The 12,803-nt window shown below is 37.2% G+C and overlaps 1 protein-coding gene across 1 annotated transcript in view; it reads left to right on the top strand.

Moving 5' to 3' along the window:
* Positions 1–12,803, top strand: part of PLXDC2 (plexin domain containing 2) — a 409,324-nt gene that overhangs the window by 222,749 nt on the left and 173,772 nt on the right. Inside the window, exon 3 of the mRNA XM_050939575.1 lies at positions 9,013–9,159. Coding sequence (XP_050795532.1) covers positions 9,013–9,159 — 147 coding nt within the window. The remainder of the gene's footprint in view (positions 1–9,012; positions 9,160–12,803) is intronic.

The following is a 12,803-nucleotide window of genomic DNA, read 5'->3' as shown; positions in this document are numbered from 1 at the left end:
CATGATCACCTGTTCCCTAAGCAACCACTAACTTCTGGATTAATTCATCTTTAACCACCTCAATGAGGTCCAAAATAGTTACCTCATGTTGAGTTAATACCTTATGAGTTTGAAAAATATAGTTAGTATGCTTAGTCTAAGTTCTTGTGTATAAGTCTCCACATCACAGAAACTATCCCTGCATTGTCACTAATTGGCACCAATTTCTATACTCAGCACAGAGAGAGCAAGTCTCTCAAGTTTCCTGTTGATTTCAGTATGCTGTGGATCAGTTTCTAAGGGGGATAGGGAGACTTATCCTCTCATTCCTAAAGGGTGGTTCCTTCAATTCTCTGGCAATTGGCAGGGCAGCATCAATATTTCCCATGAATTATCTGTCCTGAGGATAAACAGATAATTCCGATCTCCATGGCTGTCAGTAAGGCACCTTTAAAAAGACAAGTTCACTTCAAAAAATTAAACTAAACTAATAATAATAATAATTAATCAAGGGAAAAGAGTTAAAGGAACAATCAATACTGAGTGATAGTTTCTTAATTAAAGAATTCTCAGATGAGTTCTGTATCTGCACATGCTCTGACTCTTCCTACCAAGTCACAAGTGATTATATTGTAACCAACTCATGGTGTCTGTACATCCAAATGGAAGTTGCTTTTCTGTCCTATTTGCTGATAATTTACAGGTTAACTAGTTTCTCATTTCACTTGCTTCCTTGGCCAGAGACCTAACTAGCAATCTGAATATATTTTGGAGCCATTAAGTGGTTATTACATTGAAATATTACAGATATGAACATCATGCATGGTTAGTTGTAACAGCTTTTTAAAAAATCAAAGTGTTGGAAGGTCATATACAGATAATAACTAAACAGAAGTTATATAAGTCAACTTGCTACAATGATTGATAGTCTAGGTGCCAAGGACCGTTACACCACACCCGAAGTGGTAATAAGGACAAAGCCACAAGAATAGTTAAATTGGAGAAAAACAGGAAAACGCCTGGCGCAATGAAATAAGCTATCTAGATAATATGAGTGGAGGGGTGCATGACCAAGGTATGCTAAGAAAGTGTAACCCAGTCAGGAAAAGTGTTGTCTGTGATTATGAAAATGCAGGCTGTATATAACTTGAAATATACCAAGTATGGATAAGAGTGATGAGTGATCAGTTAGGTAAAACATGCAAGAACAAGGATGGCTCGTGTGTGATGTATGAGTTATGTAGGTGTATAAGGGATAAAAGAGTGCTAATTACTCACCCAGAGGGAACAATGCAGGATCTACACAGCCAAATGAGTATGGACCTGATAACAGAAACAGCCTACCTGCACCCCAGGACTGGGTAACTGATCACTAGCCTATTCTGCTTTATTTTACTTATACTTCATATTTGAATAAGGTGATGATATATTGCCCTCAATTTTTTCTTAAAAAAACATTAACACTGAGTAAGCTTAATAATTGGGTGTGGACTGTTTGTTTTGTCCAATAAGCTCACCTAATTCTCTGCCACACATTGGAAATCTTAATCTGTGAAAGGAGACTAATTTTTTGCTGGAACAGGAAAATGGTTTTGTGGAATTTAGATTATATTCTAATGCATTTGTACATGCACCGATGGTCTGTGTGTTCTGTTATTTAATTTGACAAATACAGGACAAGTATGATCTGCAATGGAACTGAACACTCATTCACTGCAATGGGAATTACAGGTGTTCAACCCTTCTGAATAAATCAGACCCAGTAAGACTACTAGAATTTTATAGGTCACCATGCAACTTCACTGGTCAAAACAGTGTGAAATTAAATTTTATGTGTTTTTTGTTTTTTTTGTTTACACACAGTAGGAGGAGTCCAGCTCCAACAAAGATGAGTTGTTAATGATTTACATAATTAGCAGTGGTGATAAATAAGTTGTTCATGAAGCAGGGAAGAAATATGATGGAAGTTTCTGTTCGGCATCCCCTTTATATATCACACCAGTTGAAAAATGGTTAATGCAATAATCCCACCAACCAAACTGAAAAAGTCTGGGGAAATCATTTCGGTAAAAGCTATATTCAAAAATCTGGGGAAGCTACCTCTTACAGCATATTTATGGACAAGGCTACTGCTCTAGATGAGGTGGACAACAAAAAGTACCTCCGAAAATAGTGTTCAAACATCAACTTGCTAGAAATATTCCATTTTTTGCTCCTACAAGAAATTAGATTAAACAAGAGTTGGCATCTTTCTCTGCATGATGTTTATTTTCTGTCAAGCTTTTACTGCATTTGAAATATTTTTAAAGTTTGCTCTGATTCCTTAATAGCTACATTACTTTTATATTGCCATCACTGATTTTTACAAGGTCTGCAGACTTACATGCTCATGTCTCAGAAAGCTAAGGAAATAAATAATAATAAATTTTTAAAAATACAATGTCTGAACCCAACACTAGCATCAATTCTAGTATAGTGCTTTTTGATGTTCTTATATATCTAGACTCTATTAATAGAATGTATTACAAAAAAGATATACTATTGACAGAGAACCATAAATCAGAGAATAAAAATGATAAGCCATAGATGCTTGTTGATACAAATAAAACATTATTCGTTAGCTGGGCACTGTATTAAGGCCAGCAATCATTGTGTTGATTTCTTTACTGGAAGTATATGTACCATTATGTGATGTAGGAACGTGGAATAGAACCGGGATTCTCTAATTTACCAAAAATAAAAAAAATAAAAGGGGTGCTGGAGTTCTACCAGAACTAATGTTAGGCTACCTACACCATTCTTTTTCAGCTGCTCAAGTCCAGCCATTGTATGATTTACAAATAGTAGAAATGGGGATTACAATAAAAGGGCATTTAACAGTGTAGTCACAGAGTGTTGTCTGTGAGAAAGATGTTTAGAATGAATTTAGACCCTTTGTTGAAAGGGCAGATGCTGGTTTCCTTACATCATCCCTGTTGAAACAATTTTATTTTTTCTTTAGAAATACATGAAGTTCATGTATCTGAATTACGGCAGTGCATAAGACTAGTTTTTTTTACACAAAACTTAATAGCTACTTATACATCAGTTATTCTATACACATTGACTTGGTTGTTGAGCTGAAGGCTATAATTAATGTTTGATTGCAAGATGTTAAAAGATTCTCCTTTTAGCATGGATCAAGGTACCATTTAAAATACTCTTATAAAGCAGTTATTTGCCCTTAATATTACAGCCTTGGCGGGCGGGGGGGGGGGGGCGAACTATGTAGTCATTTGGTTGCTAGAGAGAGTAAATGGAATAGTTTTGGTCAGTTATTAGAAACTGTCAATAAATAAAGTCCTTGTGGCGCTTTAACTGCAAATTAGCTTTGCTTAAGATAAATAATGCTATAGTTATTTTGTAATCCCTTATCCTTGTTTATCTCTGGAATTGAACTCTTCCTTCGGTCTCTATGATGCTATTAACCTAAATTTTACCTTCTGTGGAAAAATTATGTCATCTGAATGATGAATTAGACTTGGAAGCTTTAAATTTGCTGTCCCTTTTTTAAATCATCTACCATAACAGTAATAACTCTTGACTCTAACCACTTGGAAAGAAAAGTACTTTCTGATAGTATGGTTTTACTTATGTTTACTTTTATTACAAATCTGGAGCTTTTGAGGATATTAGAAATTGCTTATTAAATGTCATCACTGAAGATAATGCACTTTGGCATATAGGGTACATCAGAAGATAACCATAAAGTACCTCCATCTGCTGTGAGTGAAGTGCATCAGTAACAACTGCTAATAAGCTGTCATTTCCAAATAAAGCAAAACTTATGGTCAGTATATTTCCCTTTAGCCTTTTTATTTATTTAAATTGAATTTAGTAATTTTGTATTAAACTACCATAGGTTCAGCTCCTGTTGCTACAGTTACAAGCTCAACAGAATGAAAACTACCTCTGGTGATTTTCTCAAATATGAAGGCTCTAGGAACACAGGAAGTCCAAAGATAGTGACCACAGAAACAGACACAAGTACAAAGTCTTAACAGAACTACAAGTTTTATTAAAGCAATAAGTAATGTTACAATTACCTATGCATATTTAAATCCTACAAAAAAGCATGCAGTGACTAAGACTGTAGTTATACTCACATCCTCAAAGATATTGCAGAGTCCGATGGATCTCTCAATAGACGATCATCAAAAGAGGGATTGTTCCTGCTCGGGTTTCTCATGGGTCATCCTTTGGGGTCTTCCCACTTTTACTCAACCAGGGAACCTCTCTTATCTTGTTGTTATGACCACACCTAACACCATATGTATATGCATGAGGGTTTCAACCCTCTTTTCCTTATCTGTACTTCCATCCCCCATGAATATCGGGGTATCCCATTTTTCACAGGTTGTTCTTAGTTCCTCTTGTTGTCATTAGAATCTATGCACAACATGTGTCCTTGGCAACCTGTAGTCAGGACAGAACATTCAAAGATGTTACAATCAGGTGTCTTGTGGTCTTGGACAATATATTGCGATCTATTGCAATCTACTGTTCCATAACATCACCTATTGGCACATTTTTTTACAGTAATCTTGTGACCTTCCTTGCATAGTTATTCCTTGGTCGCTCACTCATGTCAAGCATTTTTAAGCCTATGGCCTAGTCTGGCTAAGCTAAAATCTTACAGATCTGAGCCTGTAGGCTTTGCTTTCCAGCAATGCTTTACTTATATACCTAATAAACACTCATCACTCCTAAATACTTGTCATCCTTATATTTCTATAGACCTACAATTTAAATCTATTTAACATACATTGATTATATATGAAATAGCATATGAATTGACCACAACACCACATAACACAATGACAAATAGCTGATAAGTCATGTTTTCTAGACCTTTAATCATTTTTGTTACTCTTCTCTGGACTTTCTCCAATTTGTCCACATCTTTCCTGAAATATGGTGCCCAGAACTGGACACAATACTCCAGCTGAGGCCTCATCAGCGCAGAGTAGAGCGGAAGAATTACTTCTCATGTCTTGCTTACAATACTCCTGCTAATACATCCCAGAATGATGTTTGCTTTTTTTACAACAGTGTTACACTGTTGACTTCATATTTAGCTTCTGATGTACTGTGACCCTCAGATTCCTTACCACAGTACTCCTTCCTAGGCAGTCATTTCCCATTTTGTATGTGTGCAACTGACTGTTCCTTCTCAAGTGGAGTACTTCACATTTGTCGTTATTGAATTGCATCCTATTTACTTCAGACCATTTCTCCAGTTTGTCCAGATCATTTTGAATTTTAATCCTATCCTCCAAAGCACTTGCTTTAGATCTACTCCAGGCTGTCCTTTGACTAGAGAAAGTTTGAAATTAGTGGTAATGGTTTTAATTAACTCTACGTCTAGCATATTTCAATAGTAAGATTCAATTACTTTGCTTGGTGAAGAAAACTAGAAACAGAAGTATGTAATCCTGTCACGCTATTTCTTGCTGCCATTGAGGCAATAAGTGTGTGATCCTGTCACAACTAGAAGTAGACTATAAACCACTTTCATTTAAATTATTTCTGACAGTTACAACGATTTGTGACAAAGGAAAACAATTAAAGAGAAAGAGAAAGAAAAAGAAACAGGAACATTAGATAAGTTCAGTCTCTGGCTGTCACTTAAGCACCTTTGTTTTCCATCCCTCTGATCCTCTTCCTTTTAGGCATCCTACAAGGTACCAGCTGTCATAATATTAGCAGGACTATCTAATCCAGTTAGATTCCCAAGTCCACTGGTTTCCATTCTTCTGCAGATGCCACGCAGTTATCAGCAATTGTAAAGTTCTTTAGTTTCAGCTGTAAATATGGATATCCAGCTGCAATGGATGTTGCAGATCCACAAATAGATGTGCAGATTGTAAAATCTTTGGATCACAACTCAAGTTCCTTTGTAAAGGGGAGAAAATGTGAAGCTAGAAGGGAAAATGCTGGAAGCCAGCTCCATAAAGTCATTGATAGTCCCGCCATCTTTCAGTCCCTTGAGCACATAATTTGGGTTTTCTCTTTAACGTTTCTCTAGACCTGTACATCCAGGCCATTTCCAAATCTTTCCGTTTCTTTCTCCACAATGTTTCTAAGCCCTGATCTTTTCCTGCTGTACATGCTGCGAAAACTCTCACCCAGGCCCTTATCTCCTGTTTTGAATATTCCAGCCTCCTGTATAGCTTTCCTGACACACACCTCCTTTGCATGCAAAACATGACTGCTAAGATTGTATTCCTGGCCCACGGTCATGTCATTCCTCCACTTTTTGAGCTCCTCGCTTCTCCACTCCACTGAATGCAAGCTTCTTATCCTTGCCTTAAGACCCTTCTAAATCTAAGCTCCATTTGGCCAACAGCACCAGAATTATGTCTGAATAATTTATTTTTAAATACAATTATCTTGAAGTCTACTCGTTGTTGTTGCATGGCTAGTGGTATAGTGGCTGGAGCATTGGCATGGCATGCAGGAGGGCTAGTTTCTATTCCTAACTTTGTAACAGACCTGCTGTATGATTTGGGCAAGAGAGTTCCCCTCTCTGTACCTCTGTTTCCTCACCTGCAAAAATGTGGGAGTGTGGGAAGGGAATAATACTGACCTCCTCTCTAAAGTGCTATATAAGAGCTAATTATTATTATGGATCTATTTTTATCATTGCTTCTATCCCATTGTTCCTATCCATGTTACCTCCATCCTACCTTTCCTTTCCAATTGATTGTTAAACCCACTTGTTGTATGTTATCTTAAAGCAGATGGAAAACTCTTCAGGACGAGGGCTATGTTTTAATCCATGCTACAGCACTCAGCACAATGGGATCCTGATCCTGGCTGGGGCTTTTGAACACTATTATTATACAAAGTGTGTGCGTGTGTGTGTACGTGTGCACGTGCACACACACATAAAAATGTCAAATTTCAACATCTTTTGTGTGCTGAAGAAAGGTAACAATTTTGTGCTATTGAGCATAAGCTGATTGCCACAGAGTAGAGTGTTACATTTTTCTGCATGTTATACTACCAATACTTAACCCTTCTGTTGAGGCTTCCATCCAAAGATCTCAAAGCAGCTTAGAAACATAAATGACTTTACCCACTGGAGTACTATTGGGCTAGTTGTTTTATTATGCTCACTGGCCAAGATTTTCAAAATTGACTAGTGAATTTGAGTGCCTCAGATTTTAGGTGCTCAGCTTGAGATGCTTTGAAAGAGGCTTGAACTTCAGAGTGGTGGATGCTCAACTTGGCCATTCAAAATAACTTGTCACTTTTGAGTGTCTTGGCCATCATGTGCACCATAGATAGCACTGCAGAAGTGGACATAGACACTGAACTTCTTCTGAAACATCACAAAGTTGTCACTGTTTTAAGCAGCTGCAGAACTTGGTGCACTTAATGGTATGATCCATTTATAGCAAATTCAGTCCTCACGTATTTTACCTTTGACTTTGCTTCTGGGGATGTTTTAAGCATGATCATTAAGTACTGTCGGTTTAGAAACCGCAGAACTGGGAATTTTAGTTCAAAACATATGTATGGTAATTTATTACCCTGAACAGTTACGATTTTATAGGGGTAGAGCCTAAAACTGGGTGAATTTTTTCAGTGAAACATTTTCCCCCCCAAAATGCAGATTCAGGTCAACTGAAACATACTTCTGAATTGGTGTCAATTTTGGCAAATTGTTTTGGACTAAACAAAAAACAAAAATTGAAATGATTTATTTCATCAAAACAAAACATTTCACATTTTCAGTCTAGATTCACAAAGGAAGTTTGCCACCATTCATAAAGAAGCAATTATAAGGTATTCTGGGAAGGTACTTCTCAATCTCTTCTTGCAGCTGTTCTACTTTGAATAAAACAGTAGAATAGTCATTGGCCAGAAAGAGAGTGAGAATGATTCCATTGCCTGCTGATTAGAGTATTCACCTGGACTGGGGAAGACCTGGGTTACAGTTCTTGCTCCAGAGCAGGGATTCAGACATGAATCTCCTACAGCGCAGCTGAGTGCCCTAAGCACTAGGTTAAAGGTTATAAGGGACACCGCCTCCTCTCTGGTTTTTTTTTATTTGGTTTGGGTTTTGTGGGGTTTTTTTTGTGAATGTAGCCTCTCATTTCCTTCACTTTTTTTTAAAATACTCAAAATGAAAAGTTTCATTTTCTAGTTGAACAAAATATTTAATTTGACCCCCAAAATTGTTTCCAACTTTTCAGATTTGTCAAACAGACACTCACACACAAACTTTGATTCTGGTCAACTGGAAGTTTTTCAGAACTTCCAGCAAACCAAAATATCAGTTATTCATACAGCTCTAGTTCATTCCTCTAATAAACATGCACTAGATAGATGGACATTCTGGCTTTGGTACAGCAGAATCCATTAAGTAGTTAGATCTCTGTCTTGAGTGGAACACGTACAAAAAATAATAATCTCATGATAATTTAAGATGAAATAATAGAGTAGTCTGACACATACCAAAAACCAATTTTTATTATCAATAATGGGCATTCTAATAAAAAGCAGGTCAATAAAAGGAAAACACATTAAAAATTCCATCATTTTAAAGCCATTAGCTGAAAGTAGTACTGCTCGTTGCTGTTATTAAAGTGGAGAAGTTGTTACAGGGGATTTACTGGCCATCACTCACTTGGAAGTCAGCATTCATTTTCCCACAGATTTCAGTAAGGCCTTTACAGCAGCTATGTATCTGAGTTTTGGGAATGACTAAAATTTCATTTGTAAAATAAGATTATACATGAAAGGCAAATAGTTGCCTCCTATTTTATTTATTTTTAATATATATATATGTACACACACTATACTAGATTTAAGGTTTGTACCTTTTCCTTATTAGTTTACTTGCCCTAGAAACAGTTTGGTCTTATTTGTTGCTTTAAGGAACAATAAAACTTAGTATTTCAAAGACAAAATTTAGCAATGTTTGGGAGACATTTTCCATTTTAATCTGTACTTGGCTTTGTTTGTGTGTTTCCCCCCGCACAGGAGGATACAGATCATAATTATTATACTTCCAGGACATACGGCCCATTTGATTCTATCAGCCGGGATTTGTGGGTGAACATAGACCAAATGGAAAAAGACAAAGTGAAGATCCACGGGATTCTGTCCAATACCCATCGGCAAGCAGCAGTAAGGGATTTGCTATACATTGATACTCTCCCTCTTTGACTGGTATTGATATTTTTCTCCTATGACTGACACATCAATAATTATCTAGGACAACTTCTACTAAAGGCAGTTCACCTCTGCAGTTATAGCTCAGAGCTCTGGATGTCTGTGCAATGCTGGGATAAAAAGAATCCATGTTGCTTTAGTGCATCTGCTGCAAGTGTCCCTCAGGGGATATTTTCCTCAAGGAACTTTTTCCAGATGAACTGAAAATTCACCTTAGTTTTGTTCAAGGTTAGATCAAAAACTGTGATGCACAAAGCAATCCCGCTGCTGTTGAAGTCAGTGGGAATTTTGCCCCTGGCTTCACTGACATCAGGATTGGGCTCAAGATTAAATTGCTTAACTCCTGTGTTTAACCCCAACAGGGAGTAGACTTCAGTTTACACTTTAAATTTGTATGAAGTGATAGCCACATTTTCCTTTTGAGAACTCCTAAATTCTTGCCAGAATACTATTATTTAAACTTTTTTTGTCAACCGATGATAGCTAAAGGGCAGATGTAATTCCATTTCTAGATTAGAACTCTGCCTTGATTAATTCCAATCACACTGTCCTGTACCATGAATACTAAAATAAGCAGCTACCATACAATTATAATTGGATGCTGCATGATTTGCAAGTTGTATTCCCATGTCTGACCAACTACTGGAAACTTCCTGAACAGAAGAGTCAATATTGGCATTAATTAAATAAGGAAAATTAAGATTCTGTGTTGTGACTTGGAGTTCTTGCTTCATCTACCACCCAGTTAGTTGCAACAATGAGATGAGGTTCTGACAGTTGAAAAAGCTCCAAGTGGTGGCTTTACTTGATAGCTCAGTGGTCCTTAAACATGCAAGAGGAGTCTTTGGAGGCTGAGAGAACAAAAACAAAGCTAAAATTCTTTTCTCCACTGAATTCTGTCATATTATTTCCCATAACCAATAAACCCACCAGCGAGGTGACAAGCTCGGAGGGAAGCAGGAGATAGAAGAATCACTGTGGGATTTAGTTCAGAGTTCAAAAACCAAGGAAGATAATACATCCAGTAGATTTAGGGTGACAGATGACAGCATTCAGGCAATGTTTTGCCTAGCCAAAAGGTGAAAATAAATACACCTCTACCCCAATATAACGCTGTCTTTGGGAGCCAAAAAATCTTACTGTGTTATAGGTGAAACCGCATTATATCGAACTTGCTTTGATCAGTTGGAGTGCGCAGCCTCCCCCGAGCACAATTTTACCGCATTATATTTAAATTCATGTTATATCAGGTCGCTTTATATCGGGGTAGAGGCATAGCTAAAAAGTCTATAAGGGGCTGGGGATAATGGAAAAAAGCGGTTCAGACAGTTCCCTATCTTTGGGATGGATTTAATAAAGTTCTGTATCAATTATCTGTGACTTCTGCACACATTCTAAGTCAGTTGGGGAGGGAGGTAGGGGGGAGTGTGCCACAAATAAGAATCTTTCATGGTTTTGCTACTCTGCCGGAGGCTTCTTCTCATGAGCACTTGCTTCACCTGAGTTGGGAAAAAAAACTGAAAAAATGCAAACTTTGTACAAAAGAACTAACAATGTTTTTTCCAGAGTTAAATATTTTCCTAACAAGAAACACTCTGGCAATAGCTGGGGCCCTAAATCTAGGGTTAAATTCAAATTAGAAATGTTACATAATATTGTTTGGCAGTCTTCACCTGGCATTAATTTTTTCTCTGAATGCACATGTTAACTTGTAAGCACACTTGTTTCAACTTGGACCATTGTGGCTAAGCATGAGAAATTTCAGTCCAAGAGCAAAATTTTGTGAAAGTTGTGAGGGAGTGAATCCAGAGGTTTAGAATGGACTAACTCTTAAAAAGCTGCAGTGGCAAAGCTGCACCATACTGTAGTGTTTCAGTGAAGACACTGCCTATGCCGGCAGGAGGGGTTCTCCCTTCAGCATAGGTACTCCACCTCCATGAGAGGCAGTAGCTAGATCAGTGAGAGAAATCTCCCATTGGCCTAGTGCTGTCTACACTGAGGGTTAGGTTGGTTTAACTTTGTCACTCAGGGGGGTGGATTTTTCACATCCCTGAGCAACATAGTTATACTGACCTAATTGCCTAGTGTAGAGCAGGCCTAAGTGTATGTCTACACTTAAACTGCTATAGCAGCACAACTGCAGTGAAGCAGCTGTGCTGCTATAGTGTTTCAGTGTAGACACTACTTACACCAACAAGAGGGATTTTTGGATTGGTGTAGGTAATCCATTCCCCGAGAAGCGGTAGCTAGGTCGACAGAAGAATTCTTCTGTCAACCTAGTTCTGTCCACACCAGGGATTAGGTCATCATAGCTAGGTCTCTCAGGGATGTATATTCCTCATGCCCGTAAGAGCTTGTCTACATGGTGAATAGCCAGGAGAATTAATCCAAATTAACTAAAGATGTGAATTTGAAGTGAATTAGTTAAACCATATTTATTTTATAAACTAAACCAAATTAAGGTCCCTTTAATTCTGATTAATAGCATCCACACAGGAATGTAATGTAGTTTAACTAATCCATTTCATATTCACCTCATAGAGTAACTGTGAATCCACCTGGTTTGTGTCCATAATAGATAGAAATGTAAGTACTGATGTTTGCCCACAAAATTCAATTATAGACGTAAAAATCCAGGCATAGATTTTGCTATTGTTTTTAAGACTTCTCTCAAGACCTCTGTTTTATGTCCTCTCTCAAAGATGGATAGGTACCAATGAATCTACCGGTAAGGTTTTATTTCTCTGTGTGTAATTGATTTGTATTTGCATGTTTAATCAAGCAACACCCACATATGCTACATGACTCAGTTGGCCTGGAATGATAGTCTGGAACTGGACACATTCTACAAACTGGCTCCTGCATAGTTTTTTTTTACAGGAAAATTTAAAAAAAAGACTCTCTACACTAAAAGCCTTTTTAATGAATTATGCTTTTAATATTGCTTTCATACTTCACTTGGCTTTCTGCTAGCCCAGGGACCAAGACTTTTAGTTCAAAGGGTAAAAAATAGTAATTCTAAAAGACTGATTATAGTTAGGTCAAAATTCTAATTTTGCGTCTAGAAAAAAGGAATGTGAGCTGTAGTTGTGTTTGACACCAGTTCATAGCTTTATGCTTCCTTACAAATGATCACTGTGATGACTTTTGAAAAAATAAGAAACCATGAAACTAGTATAGTGTTAAAAATACCAAATGGGCGGTCTAGCTGGAGCTGGGCAGAAACATCTCTCATCTCCTTGAGCAGAGATGAAACTCCTTCGTTACTCAATGAAAGGTCAATTCACACCTCTTGCCGAGACTTAGTAATTTAGATGCTGATGACATCTTAAGCATCATTCTTTAGTACAGGAGAACAAGGATTCAGATTTACTTAAAAGCTCAGTGTTAATGCATTTTGTAATTTAGGGGTTCTGAACAGATGTAATAAAGCTTGAACATTATTATATCAACTTGTAAACTGTTTGGAGATTGAAGTCATAATGAACTAGAAAGGTAATTTTGCAAAGCTGTAATTTGGAAAGGCTCATTGGACACTTAGTTTGTTAGTTCACATACTGTCATTAGATGTGCTATCTTGATTTGAAGTGTTCAGTTTA

This window comes from Gopherus flavomarginatus, chromosome 2 (genome assembly GCF_025201925.1).
Source record: "Gopherus flavomarginatus isolate rGopFla2 chromosome 2, rGopFla2.mat.asm, whole genome shotgun sequence".
Taxonomy (NCBI): Eukaryota; Metazoa; Chordata; order Testudines; family Testudinidae; genus Gopherus; species Gopherus flavomarginatus.
The sequence above is the reverse complement of the archived record's forward strand: the minus strand, read 5'-3'. Positions and strand labels throughout refer to the sequence as shown.